The 15,550-nt window shown below is 32.9% G+C and overlaps 1 protein-coding gene across 6 annotated transcripts in view; it reads right to left on the reverse strand.

The window, feature by feature from the left end:
• CHD1 (chromodomain helicase DNA binding protein 1) overlaps positions 1-15,550 on the reverse strand; it is a 123,092-nt gene that overhangs the window by 36,970 nt on the left and 70,572 nt on the right. For 4 of the 6 annotated variants that reach the window (XM_072597366.1, XM_072597364.1, XM_072597368.1 and 1 more), the window contains exons 20-29: positions 13,790-13,938; positions 13,516-13,612; positions 13,331-13,426; positions 6,868-7,044; positions 6,502-6,662; positions 5,120-5,161; positions 3,963-4,093; positions 1,776-1,817; positions 426-564; positions 66-216 (exon numbers count right to left, since the gene is read on the reverse strand). In XM_072597366.1, coding sequence (XP_072453467.1) covers positions 66-216; positions 426-564; positions 1,776-1,817; positions 3,963-4,093; positions 5,120-5,161; positions 6,502-6,662; positions 6,868-7,044; positions 13,331-13,426; positions 13,516-13,612; positions 13,790-13,938 — 1,185 coding nt within the window. The remainder of the gene's footprint in view (positions 1-65; positions 217-425; positions 565-1,775; positions 1,818-3,962; positions 4,094-5,119; positions 5,162-6,501; positions 6,663-6,867; positions 7,045-13,330; positions 13,427-13,515; positions 13,613-13,789; positions 13,939-15,550) is intronic. The other 2 variants (XM_072597367.1, XM_072597365.1) reach the window with 1 other exon arrangement.

Genomic DNA, 15,550 nt, shown 5'->3' on the forward strand with positions numbered 1-15,550 from the left:
TAAAGGTTATATTAATACCAAAGAAAAATTCAAAATGTGAATTGAGAATGTTAAAACATACATACCTTGTGTGTTAAACTAAGGTCAGGATCCATTTTAATCATTTCCCAGCTGCCATACCCATATTCATAGATACCAATTAATAGATTGGAATCATCTTCTTTGCCCCAGTCTATATCAAAGTGAGCTGCCTTTGTATGGCATGGGATGGTATACCTAGTAAGAAAATTAATAACTCTTATTAAGCCACTTCATTTTATTTTTATATAAAAAAGGATTTTTTTAAGATTATGGTTCCCATTTAAAAAATATGCTCTATTTCAATTTTAAAACTACCTAAGATATATCATCATGAAAGATAGATTTTAACACATATACGAATCATTAATTATCAAAAAAAATTTTAAACTGAGGGAAATACTCACTGTTTCCTTTCTTCTGGATCTGAAGGAATTGATTTGTGCAATGGTACTAATTCTTCTTCATGAGAGATGACTAGCTTGGCATTCACTTGTACTCCTGATATTCGGAATGTTGGGCCCTTTACCTTTCCAAGTCTACCACCTTAAAAAAAGATTTTTAGGGCAAAATTATATATATACTATATAACATGATAACATATATTAATTTTACAGGATACAAAGTACAGCAATATAAAGATAACATACTCAAAAGAACAAGTTATGGTAAATTAATATAATGGGACACCATTAAACCATTACAAATTATAAAAGAATGATTTCAGAGAAACCAGAAGACATGTATGAACTGATGCAAAATTAAGTGAGAACTGGGAAAAAAACTTACACAAAACCAACACCATAAAGACAAACAACTTTGAAATACTTAAGAACTTTGTTCAATTCAATGACCAATCATAATTACAGAACACTGATGATAAAAAATACTACAAACAGAGAGGTGATAAAAAATGAGGGCACCACCATCCTCCTAGTCTCCAGGCTTGCAACCTAGACATCACCCTCAAACTTTCATTATCTCTCTCCTCAAAATCCGATCTGTTGCTAAAGCCTGCTTATTTCACCTTTGGAACATCTCTCCATATCTTCGTACCCTCTCCTGATACTGCCACCACCATGATACAGGCCCTCATCATCTCATGCCAGGACTACTGAAAGAGCCTGCTGATGAGTCTGCCTGTCACTTGTCTCTCCCCATTCTAGTTTATCCTCCATTCAGCCACCAAAGTGATTTTTCTAAAACTCAGGTCTGATCCTATCACCCTCACACTCAATAAAGTCCAGTGGCCTCCTATTATTTCCAGGATCAAATACAAAATCCTTTGTTTAGGATTCAAAGCCACCTCCTAACTTCTTCCCTTCAAGTCTCAACTAAGATACCACTTTCTACAGGAAGCCTTTTCCAAATCTCTCAATTCATTATTTTATTCATTTTTAAGCCTTTATTCATTATTTTCTATTTATCCTGTAGATAGTATCTTTGCAAATATTTGTTCACTTGCTGTCTGCACCACTTGACTGCGAGCTCCTTGAGGGCAGACTCATCTTTTGCTTTTCTTTGTATTCCCATTGCTTAAAACAGTGCCTGGCACATAGTAGGCAATTAACAAATACTAACTGACTGAGAATGAAACATATATTTTTAAAGTTAGCAAATGTGGGAATTTGTTTTCTTTTTTTTTTCAACAGGAGGAGAGAGGGAAATTAAATTCCTGTTAATGGAATAAAATAAAGTTACCAAAACCAAACCAAACCAAAACAAAACAAAAAAAGAACCAGTAGGCGTTTCCTTACAAGGTTCTGTCATAAAAGGTCTGTGTTCAAATAGCAAGAGTCCTGTAATACAGAGAAAAAAATTTTCTCAAAACCTCATTTAATTAGTTTTACATAGAAGTCATTTTCTGGTTAAACAATATTACAAGTAAAGAAACAAACTGATCTACTGTGTTGTTTAGCAATAATCTTGAATATTTTCTTTTTAATTCCAGGTTTTACAGTTTATTTCATTTAACTTAACCATCTACTTATTTGCTATTTTGTTCAAATTGCCTCACACAGATGGAAAATACACATCATTCAAAAATTTGTTTAAACTACTTTATGCACCAGAAAGACAAGATTACATCCACTCAAGTAGCCTCTTTTCATACTGCCATTCTTGAATTCTCCCCCCAAAATTATAATTAATTGGTAATAAAATCATTCAGTATTCAGTGGATTTGCATTTCAAATCCTTTAAATGGAATGATGAATAACTAATCTAAGCTAACTTATTCCCAGACATCTCTAATCTATTTAAGTAAGTAATGACCAATTTATCAACACTAAAAGATGAGATCAGAGATTTGGATAATTCTCATAAACATTTTCTTTCCTTTAAATCTTCTGGATGGTTTCTGTTTTGTTTTTAACCCTATAATCATAACTGTATACTATTCCCAACCCCACCCAAAGGACTTTCTCTTGTAACAAAAGAAAATCATTAAGCAAAACTACAATATAGTGGAACCTTGTGTTAGTACATGACAACTGTCGGAATATCAACATTTAGCATTTTTTAAAGCCATTTTTATCAACAGCTCTCTCTCAACACCATGCAGCCTGCTTCAAGCTCTGCTTCTGTCTTTCCTGCCACCCAAGAGCAGCTCTTCTTTCTTTTGCTAAGACCAATGGAAAGAATCTAGGAAATATGTTGGGGATAATTTTGATCCCTGAAGAGCCCAATAATATAATCTTACTTAATTCAGTAAATTTCTACAGTACAAGAAAACTTATAACTTCAAAATTGTTTACTTTAAATCTATATAAATTTCCTACTGGCCTTGCAGAAGCTCCTACTTGAAGATTACTTTTTTGCTGGTTGCATCATCATAAGATCTCTTTGATAAGTTCTGAAACTACTAAACAGGAAACATCAAATAGATGAAGAATACATATTGTGCAGTCTCTGACATGCAGTTATATGGACCGTCCACATAGTTGGCATTCACAGATATATATAAATACTTTGGACAGACACTGCCTATAGATGAAATTACCCAATATTGAAAAAGTGGGTCCTTTTTACCTTTACTAACTCCCAACTTCTTTCTGAAAGTCAAGCCTAACTTTTTAACATAAATATTTGACAATTATTACTGTATTGTTGTGGGTTATGTAATAGTGGTCTCCGAAGAATTAAATGTGTATCACACAGGGCAAAGAAGAGGGACACGGGAGGTATAATCAAGCTGCAACATTTAAGAAATAAAGAATTGTAAAGAAGTAGGTGTCATCAAAAAATTGTATGAACAAAAAAGGAGGGCTGGTCATGTGGTAAGAATTAAAGATAATCACTGTATGACCTGTATCATTACATAGTTTTTAAGATATTTTGATATCATGAGATAGGAAAAAAGAACCCTAGCATGTTGCATGAACCCCTAGCTTAAGAAATGACATGGAAAAAGAACTACAGAGGATACATAAGGCCTGGATGGGTTGCTATTTGCACTGTCAAAGGGAACAATGAGAACATAAATTAACTTGGTTGTCTCAATGAAATTAACTTAAAAGCAAAAGTCAGCCCCCTAAGAACATATGTTGGGCAATCTGAGGCACCTGTAACAGAAGTGAGCACCTGGTATGAAAAGAAATCAATGAATGACATCATTCCTCAATAACCACACAATGTGATCCATTTCTCCTTTCCCCTATTTTACAGGAACCCAAGTAGTAGTGCCATTCATAAGGGACTAGGCAAAATAGCATATACAGATCAGTGAAAATTCAATGAAATAAATGATTCACTTCATCAATGAGACTAAAATTTATGAATCTCTTCTAACGTCAGAAAGCATTTAATGAACAATGGGATTTTAAAAATTTTTTAAAGAAAACACACTAAATATTTAGTATTTAATTAAAATTTAATAAGAATCAAATACCAATATTCTTCATTTGCATTTTTAAAAAACTTCCAATAGTACTTTAACATTATACCTGCTCGGTCCTGTCCAGAGGAACTATCCTTTAAAGCTTTGACACACCCATTATGCACCAGCTCCCCTAGTCTTCTGAGGTCTGTTTCTGACTTATCAACTAATTCAGCATCTCGAGCAATTGCATCTAATCTGTAATAAAATGTAAAATTTATCAGGTATATATGTACATTGTGGGCTATACCAATAGCTGCCATTTATAAAGAACTTTAAAGTTTATAGGAGTTTTATATAAATGACCTCCCTCAAGTTAAGAGTAGAGAAGTCTAACAAATTATTCTAGATCTGGTTAAAATTCTATAAATTCTAGTCTACACAACCTGAATAAAATAAGCTACAGGAATATTTAGTGAGAAATACAGTTTTCCCATTAGCTTACATACTAGCACAGTATAATATCTTCAAGGTTAAAGGGATGGTTAAGATTCTTGTCAATTGCTAAAATCTCATTTTTCTAATCTGAAGAGTATGAACTGCTTGACAATTTTAAATGAACCAATAAGAGTTAACATTTTTGATAAATATGAGAAAGTTAAAAAGGTAATTAATAATCAAATAAGACAGCTTATATCATTTTTGATTCCTAGGAACAGATAAGACATTAATACAAATACTCTGCAAACAGTTTGTTCAAATGTATAATACTCAAGTAGGTTTTCTGGAACCAAATGAAGATTAACTATTAAAATACAATATTTTACCTGAACAAAGAAATGTCATCAGAATACAATATGTAATTTCTGCATTTAGTGGACAGTTTGACCAAAATTAAATTTTTAGCAGTAGTTTGGCTAAAAAAGGGGAAAAGAGTATTCAAATCACTGACTATTGCTGAAGTCAACAGGCCAGCTCAGAAAAACCAAAGGCTTTTCAGTTTGAATGTTGGTAAGATTTGCACAGCAAACTCATGCAAACAGGATAGCACTAAATTATCTAAAGAATCACAGAATTTTGAGCTGGAATGAATTTTAGAAATTAAAATACATCATTTCGTTTTCCCAGTGGCAGGGAAAAGGTTCTAAAAATTCTTTTTTCAAGATAAGTGAAAATGAGGCATCTAACTTTATAACATAAGCACAAATTTTCTGAAAAAACAAAACAAAACACAACCATCTATTTGGAAACAGTAAATTTTACTTCAAAGATAACTGCATTTACCTTTCCAGAGGACCACCAAATTTCTTGTAACTCTTGATAAACCTAACAGAAAATAATTGCTGTTTAAGTGTGTGCTCAACTAAACTTCATTATTAAATATATATATAATTATAGAAATAGTGGGCATAAACACTTATTAATGGAAAAAATCAAAGTATTGCTATCATGAACAAATTAAATAGGCAATGCAAAAAAAAAAAAAAACCAAACATCCCCCAAAGTCCATTGGATATATATATATACATACATACATATATATATTTAAAAACACAGTTTTATACTAATTTTAGAATCCAGTACAAATAAAACAATAGAAGCTAAAATTTATTTCAGAAATTACTTTATTATTTTCACAAGACAAATGAGAATTTTCAGAGCTAGACATTAAGTCATAGGAAATGGAGGTTTCAATGAATTCAGGGTGGGTGACAATGATATTAACACTCCCTTGATACAGTCAAGATGAAAGTAAAGAATTCTGATAATTACTCAGGGATTTGAATTCCAAGTTATGAAGTAACACATATACTGAAAAATGGAAATCTATTTAAAAACAAAAACATATGAGTGGTTATGGAAAGGAAGAAGGGTCAAATGCCTCTTCTAATTTCTTTAGGATTCAACCACTCAAATAGGCATGAAAGTATCTTTAATAATAGCTGCAGCACTTTAGCTTTCTGATGGAGAAGAACTTTATGTCATGTCTATAATTTAAAAGAAAAAGTTTACAATGGTTTTAATAGAAATAATAGAAACTCTGAAAATACAGAAGTGAAAAACATTTTTACAAACTTCAAATCCAAAGAAGATTACACAAACAAAAATGACAGTTATTTTCCCACTACCATTAAAGAAATGCATTTGCACATACATGAACATATTTGAAGGGATATTCCACTGTATGCTGCATAGCTATCTGAACTTACTTCCCAATTGCTACTGTCAACTCAAACACATTTACATAGTTCTTAAAAAAAAAAAAAATCACTGCAGTGTTTATAGAAAAAATATTCAAGTAATTTATCCCTTCATAAAAATAAAGATGTGTTGGATTCTTTTATGTATCAAGAATGGTATGGATTACCAAAAAAGGCAGTAGAGGATAAAGAAAACTATTGTGTCAATGTATAATTTTATTACTCAAAATGGGACCAAAAACATTAAGTTAGGCATTCAGCATTTTAAATAACCTAATAGTACATAAATAGGATGAAATGCAAGGCCAGTACCACAAAACTGCTTGTGAAACAAATCTTAGTTAACAAATTCAGTTCCTGCATAAGTTGAACTTGACCTTTGGAAAGATGGGAGAGTTTGATGTTATTTTAGCTGTACCCTGTATTAACATCAAGATGAAGCAAAATGGTCTTATTTAATCTTACCGCCTAATTTCTGCATCACTAAATCCTTTAATATTCTCTCGTGGGATTGTCCTTGGTCTTCCACGTTTCTTTGGCCTTTTCCTTTCAGATATTGAATCACTATCGGATCCAGAGTATCTTCTACTTCTGCTGCGCCGGCCTTCACTGCCATTGAAGCTAATCTGGATTTTCAAGGTGAAAAATATTTCTAAGTAACCAAAATAACAATACCCTTAGAAATAACTGCATATACATACACATACATACATGTTTCCTTCTGTAGCTAATTATCAGAAAATTCATAAATATTTCCAACTCACAAAAACATATTCCAAGTATGATTTAGTACTACATTCAGTACACACATATTTTACATGAAAGGGCTACCTGTTTTGCACAGTTTCGCATCCTTGGTAACATATATATTTCTTCAAGTTCCTTTTGTCTTTCTTCTTCTTCTAGCCTTCTTCTTTGATCTTCTGGAATGATTTCCTCCCAATTTCTTGAATTTCTTTCAGGTTCTAATTCAATGTCATCTTCATCCATATTTGAAAAATTTGCTACCTAATATAAATGAAAAATTTTTAAAAAATCATTGGAAGAATTCACACAATTATTTAATATTAATAATAGTTAATTAATATAATTAATTACTTAATATTAGGAAAGCATTGTTTGTTTTTCCCGCGATTATAACTATAAATTGACTGTATCTTCTCTGGGCTTCTCTTTTGTAATCTATCAGATGAGGGGTCTTGACTATGCAATATCCAAAGTCCCTTCAAAGTCTAGGATTTTATTTTTCTTTAATCTCCTTAACAAAATCTTTGTTAATACACAATATGATATAACAAGAAAAATTCTAAAAAAACAATACGAAACAAATCTCAGGAAAAAATTCACTAGTTTATTTCAATTCAATAATCATTTATTAAACCTCTCATTCCCTCTGAGGACTCTGTATATTCTGGAAAAACAGCTCAGGTCCTCTCCCCCGGCAGACTTCTATTCTCCTTGAGACAATGCTTTCTAACAACAAGCCTGGGAAGGACCAAGGAATGATATTTTTGGAAGGTGTCTTGCTTTCCAATAATTGCATCGGGGAGGTAAAATTGTCACTACATGACAATGCTGAATGTGAGAATCTGTAACAATTGTTACTATATGAACCTGGAAGAGAGGGAATCTCTAGTTAACTTGTTAGCCCTGGATGAAATGTGAGAAAAGGTATTTATCCAGCCCTTAAAAAAAATGGGGCTGTCCCTCTGCAGAGACCTCTCAAGAGGCAAAGACAGGTATCAATCATCCCCTTGATAAAGGTCCTAAGGAAAGGGAGGTTTTGGTGGGTGAGCAAGGGAATACGGGATGAATTTCCATATGAGAAGAGTATCTGTATGAACTCAGATACTGGAACAGGTAGCATACAAGAGGCATATGACCTCTTAGCTACAATGAGGTTACAATTAATGTTAGTTAAAATAATGCAATTGGTGTGAATTATAAAATGTTACCAGGTTATATTTAATATGAGCCAAAATTCAATTAATGTGTCATCATACTGCCCTTGCTTACTGTCTAATGTGGACATAATGTCCTGCTATATATATACCATTTTGTCAATGGTTGTACTAATTTTTTTTAAGCTGCCGTTAACAAATGGACACGAAAAAGAATACTATAAATGGAAATACTGCCAGAGCAAAAATGAAGAGATGCATTACTATTACATTAGAACAAAATAAAGTATGTACTTGAAAAACATAGCCATGGTCATAGTAACTCTAAAATAAGTTGCAATGTGTCAGAATGCCTGAATCTATGATATAAAATATTATAAAACACAGGTAAAATAAAAGAAAAAAGGCAGAGCTGCATTACCTTTCTACGGTTTGCAAAGAACTACAAGTAAAAGAAGTATTACAGTGACAAAAATAGTGTTTGGAGTGCTAGTAGCACTCCATTAACTGCATGAATAGAAGATAAAAATCAAAAGTAGCATTCATTTTGGCAGAACAGCCATTCAGACAAAAGCTTAACATTTAAATAAGGCAGAGAAAAATAACTGAAATCAAGTGGATAGGTTTTTTTTTTTTTTTACTGAAAGCCTTTATTCATTTGATCACTTTAAAAATCAAATTCAAACGGACAGTATTAAAATTACTGGAGAAGTAGTCAACACAGATGAGGATGTGATAACTAAACTAAAATGATGTTTTGATGAAAATAACTGAAGAAAGTGGATATAGTGATCAACAAAATTTTATTGTGGATGAAACAAGCTTATTCTAGAAAAGGATGCCTCTAGAACTTACATTTCTAAAATGAAAAAAAGAATTAACCTGGTTTTAAAGTGTCTAAGTATCACCTAATACTTTTATAGGGAGGTAAAACCAATGTTTCTTTGTTGGTTCTACAATAATTGTGCTCTTAGAGGATAAAAAAGCATCCATCACTTCTAGTTCTCTGGTGGTCAAATAAGAAAGCATTGATTATTAAAGCTGCTTTTGAGTACGTCTCTTCAACTTATTTTAGCCCAGCTGTTGAAAAATACTGCAAAGACAGCTATAGCAAACTTAAAGCATTACTGATTTAGGTAATGCTCCAAGTCATCCAACTACAATTAGCTCATTGTGTGAGAATGTGAGCACACAAATTTGTACAGATATGGACAAAGCTTTCGCGCCTAACAGCGTTAAGTATGGCTTTTAAAGAAAGAGAAGGCAGATCGGCTCACACTGATAAATTTTACACAATCATAACGCTGTTTCCGTCATACATCAGTGTAAGACTGTCCGTGTACAGCACTTAGGGTTTTTTTATTTTACAAATCTTGCTTCCCTATACTTTATTGCTTTATAATATACTTGAATCAGAAATACATTTTTCTTACCCTATGCTATTATATCACATTAATAAACAGATTTATGTTATTTTAAACAATTTTCATTGCCTATTTCCACTTTGAACCAATGACCATATTTTACATGGTCATATTTTTACATATACATATATGTACATATAAATATAAATATATTTATGTATTTAAATATACAAAACATAAACATATTTTACTGGTGATGATGATGTTTAAGGGGTCAATCTTTGCTGGTGCTATTGCTACTCATTGTCACTGCTTTATATTAGGAAACTCCACCAAGATCTGCAAATATGTGGTACCAGACTGTGGAGATCAAGAATTTCATCATTCTAAAGAAGGAAAGTGAAGCCTAAGATCCCTGGTTTTTGTTTTTGGTTACTACTTTAGGGTGCGGGAGGGTGGTACATTTGTCTTGTTTTTGCTATCTTTTTTTAGTTAAGTTTCTCTCCCCTCTCCCTGGGATAGCCTTTGTCAGGCTGCTGCACCTGCAATAAGAATCCTAAAGCCGTTTATATTGTGGAAATTCCTTTTGAAGATCTTTTGAAACTTGCAAGAGTGGAGTGGGATACGATGGGATCAATACCTAGCAGGTTTTCTCCCACCATATAGATTAGAACAGTTCTCCCCTCCCCCACCCCCAAAGGCTAGAGAACTGTCCCCAAGCACTGATTAGCTCAAACATCATTTTTATTAATGCAATTTCCTGGTGGCCTTAAAGTCTCTTAAAAGCATAAAGAAAAACCTCTTATCCTTGCAGAATTGAGGCCCTTCAGACTTGGTTAATATTCTAAATCTGAGTGGGTTACTACACCCTACCTTACTAACTATATATATACATATATATACACCTCTGCAGGGCAGAAACTGACACAAAATAAGAACAGAAGTCTTCCCTGCTAAATGGCCTTTCTATGTTTTGGCTGTGCAAGCTTCTTTTTATTAAATGTTAAATGAAAAGTTTCATTTCAATATCAAACCTAAACTACCAAGGGACTAGGCCAAGGTAAGTATTCTTATTAAAAAGACCCTTGATACTAATAGTAACAGCATTCAACATGTTTAGTAAGACAACTTAAACAAAAAACCTAGTGCTGATAAAGTTTCTTCTATGTATAACAATTAAAATCTATATTCATTCTAGTGTGGATTTAGAATTACCTCCACTGCATTTATATAATGCTCCCTCCCCATTTGAGTGCTCAAAATACTATACTAGTGTACAAAGCACTTTAATAACTTATCTTATTTGATCCTCATCACAACACTGTGACCTAAGGGCTAAGATAATAACTTGCATTTTACAAATGATGAAACTCAAGATTAAAGAGGTTAAGCCCAGAATCATATAGTGTATGAGCTGCTATTCAGACCCATCTTTCTACCTCAAGAGGAGCTGTTCTCAGAACCAGAGGTCAAAGTATAAATGGAGAAAATCCACTGGTCACTTCCTCAACAACAACAACAAAAACCGAACCAAGAACAAAATGAAAACTTAGCACCAATATTAAAGTGAAAACCCAGAGCTTTCAGGTCAAAGTAGCCAAAAAGAAAAATAAACAAGTACTGAGGGGGCACAATCAATATCACACATGATTTAGCAGCCAGGAGTGGAGAGCTTAGAATACAATATTCTAGAAGGCAGAGAATATAGGCTTACAACTAAGAATAATTGTCTCTGCATAACTGAGAATCCTATGTGAGGAAAATGAAATACAAGATTTGCAAGCATTCCTGATGAAAATAATAGAGCCATGTAGAAACTTTGAAGCTTAAACAGAGATAGTAAGAGTAACTTTAATAAAAACATAAACTGAAATAACAATCATAAAGGATCAAAACAAAGATAAATTACTTATATTCAAATACAGAATAGTTTTACATCTTGATCTTAGGGAAAAAAGTGGAAGAGGAATGCATAGGGGAGGGAGGGAGGAAAATAAGTTTAGGGAAAATTATCTCACATAACCAGGGGTACACAAATAGGCAAACAAATGGAGTGAGAGAAATGACTTTCACTTGAACCTCAGTGTCATCTGAACTGGTAGAACTCATGCACGAAGAGTAGGGTGTAGAAAACATTTCACTTAACAGATCAATAGGAGACAAGGTGGAGAAAGAAGAAGGGGAAATTAGAGGGTAGATTAGTAAAAGTATTAGTCCTACACAAAGCATACTCTAAAGATGTCCAAACATATTTATAGCTTTTCTCAATGTGGCAAAGAATGGGAATTTGAGGAGATTTCCAAAAACTGGGAAATGGCTGAACAAGTTATAGTAAATAAATGTAACAGGATACTATTGTGCCTTAAAAAATGATGAAGAGTATGGTTTTTGGAGAAACCTGGAAAGACTTGTGAACTTATGTGGAGCAAAGTGATCAGAACCAGAACAAGTTATAACCATGACAAAAATATAGTAAAGACAAACAACTCTGAAAGTATTAGAAACTGTGAAAAATGTAAATGATCTTCTGAAAGTATTAGAAACTGTGAAAAATGTAAATGATCAACTATGATTCCAGAGGACTAAATGAAACACGCTATCCATCTCCTGATGGTGAATAGCCAAAGGAATACTCTCTCTGTCTCAGTCTCTCTTTTTCTTTGCTACACACATCCAAATTTGGACATGGCCTATGGGGAAATTTGTTCTGCTTAACCATACGTGTTTTTAACAGGGTTTTGTTTTTCAATTGAGGTGAGAGGGTGAGAAGATGAATTTTTACTGAATGAAAAAATAAAATACAACTTAAATAATGATACAACTTTCTTTTAAGGTTAGGTGCATTTGATACCCTATAAAAACCACCTGCAATATCTTAGGCGTTGACATTTAGGGGATATGTGCCTAAAGTAATAACTATTTGCTACTTTACATGACTAATTTGCTTAAGATTTTTGGGAAAAAAAGTAAAACCTCTGAATCTCTTATTTGAAAATCTTTAGACTGCAACAATTTTTTCAGTGGCTAACAGACTGTAACTAACCTGGCTGAAACAAACTCTGCTACAAAATTTGCCAGCAATGAAAAATATATAGTCAAGAAAAGCCTTACCCTCAACTTAATGAGTTTATTCATATTTTCTGTTTATAAACCAAATTCCTACTAATATCCTTAATAATACTAATACCCTTAATAAAACACCCTAGGAAAATAACAAAAGAGTTAATAAGATATAAAAATTTTATATAACCTAACCACATTGACTATTAAATAGGCTACCATAATAAGACAAACATTTTCTTTAAGAAGGTTATATACTTTTATTTTCTGGGAGACTAAGCGGAAAAGTAAAACAAAAAAAAAACTAAAAAAGTGTGACAAAGGAAAAACTATGTATCTTAATCACAAAAAGCCAGAATTAACAGGAAATTTAAGCAGCCAATTAGTTGATAAGGTAAATGAGGCCCCCTGCTGGTACATAATTTACCCAGTATCATGGAATCTCAAGTCTCCAAAGATCATTTAGTCTAATCTATACACAAAAAGTTATCTTCATACTAGAAGATCTCAGTCACATATCTCACTGCATCTAAAGCAATACATTTCACTCTTTAACAATTCTAGTCATTAAGAACTTGCTTTTTTTCCCCCACACACCAAGCCAAATTCTCCATCTCAAAACTGATCACTACTAATTCTGCCTTCTGCTTCAAGAAAGAATAAATATCTTTTTCTTCCATGTGAAAGCTTCAAATACTTGTGGATATCATGTTCAAAGTGCCTATCCCCAATTAAGCCTTCCCTTCTTCCAGGAAAACTAGGTCTTTCAATTTAACCAATGTAGGGCATATATCTCCTCTCATCATGGTAGGCACCTTACAAGCACTGCCACTTAGCATAGAGATAAGAGCTAAACTCAGGTCTCCTGAATTCTGATAATAGTGTTCTTACAACATTCCAAGTGATACCTGATCATTTTTCATGTAAATTTTTTCTTTAAAAAAAATGCTTCAAAAATGAGAAATATACCTTAAACTGGGAAAGCAATTCATCTCCTACAGTTAATGGGCCTGGTTCATTTTCATGAGTTTCAGCCCTCTTCAGGATTTCATCAATATCCATCTCCTGTAATTAGAAAGAATATTTTAATCTTGGGAACTTAAATGTGGCCATGTATTCTTCCACATAAATTCTGTGTGTTAAGTTCTCTTTACCTGAGGCTCTTGTTCTTCTCCTTCAGGTTCTTTAAAAAGTTCTTCAGCACCAAACTTTAAAATTGCTGATAGCTCTTCCTTATTAAAAGGTGTAGAACTAAAGCAGAAAAAAAATGGACCATGAACCAATAAACAAGTTAATTCAATATGGAAAAATGTTTCTTTAAATATTTCAGTATATAACTATAAATATCCATGAAAATTTATGTAAAAATCAGAATCTAGCTTAACTAGTTGATGTTCACAAGACATTTTCTGCTTATAAAACATCTACCTTGAAGGAGCAGAACCAGTGTGTAACACAGTCTTCCCAGTAGTGTCCATTCTCTGAATTACTAGATGATCAAGCACCATCTTTTTTTTGGCTCTTTCAAGAATATCTTCTTCAACTGATCCTTTTGTAACTAGACGATAAATATTAACCTATATAAAAAAGTACACCTCAATTTATATAAACGATAAAATGAAGAAAGTTACTATTATTACAAAGAAAGATGCTAGGGAATACAACTACCAATATAGTTTACTGATACATGTAAAGCACTAAAGTTTGCATTATGCAATATCACAAAAATGAAAAGCTTCTTTTCTTGAGAGTTTTAATTTAGTTGCAAAAACACAACAAACAAAAGCAACTATAGTGTAATATTAAAGAATTAGGTAACAAAGTACTATAGAAATACAGTGGAGAAAAATCACTTGTTTAAGAAGATTGGAGAAGGTGGTAGAAGAAATGGAATTGGGATGGGCCATGAAAGATGAATAAGATTTTCATGAAGGAAACAAAGAATTGGAGCATCATGGGTATGGGAACACTTAATAAACTAAAAAGAAAAGCAAAAAGCATGGTTCAGGGCAGTGTAGCTACAGTAAAGAATAGGATATATGAAAGATAGTAGAGCTATATAGCCCCAGATTTTAGAGAGTATAGATTTTAATGCATAGAAACAGGGAATCATTAAAGGTTCTGGAGCAAGGGACTGATATGACTGAAGCTAGACTTTAGAAAGATTGATTTGGCACCAATTTGTAAAATGTATTGAAGGGAAAGTGACTAGATAACAATTAATAAGCTACTACAATGGTCAAAATAAGAATAAAGGGCTGAACTAGGTAGTTGTGAAAATGGAAAGAAGGGGATGGAGAGGTTGGACACTACATTCAACATTCACTTATTCATTTAATCTGTATGTGGCACTGTGCGTAAGAGTTGGAGAGTGTAATTAACAAAACTTGGTGACTGGAGGGTAGCAAATGATTAAAGCTTTAGAGTTTTAAGAGACACAATACTTTGTACATAGCAGGCACTTAATAAATGTTAAACTAAACTGTTAAATTTCAAGGTTTCAAATCTGTGAACAGAAAACTGGTAATAAAATTTACAAAAATAGGAACATCAGAGAGAATAGGCATTTTCTATTGTTAATAGAAAACAAGGGGATAAATTCACTGTTGGACATATTGATGAAGGTAAAAAGAAGAAGTCTGGCAGGTAGCTGGAAATGCCAATCTGGAGCTTGGAAGAGAAGGAACAATAAATAAAGATTTTGAAAAATAAAAGAATTTTAGAAATGGAAACATCCATAGAAATCATTTAAATAAATCCCTTCATTTTATGCATAAAGTAAACTGAGACTCAAAGAGGTAAACTGACTTGCCCAAGCTTTCCCAAGAGTTAAGTTTGGTATCCTTATTTTCAGTCCAGTACTGCCTTTTAGGGGCAGCTAGGTAGAGCAGCGGATAGGCCTGATATCAGAAAGACTCATCTTCATGACTTTCAAATCTGGTCTCAGACATTTACTGGCTGTGTGACCCTGGGCAAGTCACTTTACCCATTTTGTCTCAGTTCTTTATCTGTAAAATGAACTGGAGAAGAAAATGGCAAACCACTGCAGGATTTCTTCCAAAAAAACCCCAAATGGTGTCACAGAATGTTGGACATGACTAAAAAATGACTGAACATGCCTGTCAAATCATAGTTGAAGTTATAAAAATATATGTGAGAGAAGGAAGAAGAGTTTAATGTCCTGGGAGG

This window comes from Notamacropus eugenii, chromosome 3, assembly GCF_028372415.1.
Source record: "Notamacropus eugenii isolate mMacEug1 chromosome 3, mMacEug1.pri_v2, whole genome shotgun sequence".
NCBI lineage: Eukaryota > Metazoa > Chordata > Mammalia > Diprotodontia > Macropodidae > Notamacropus > Notamacropus eugenii.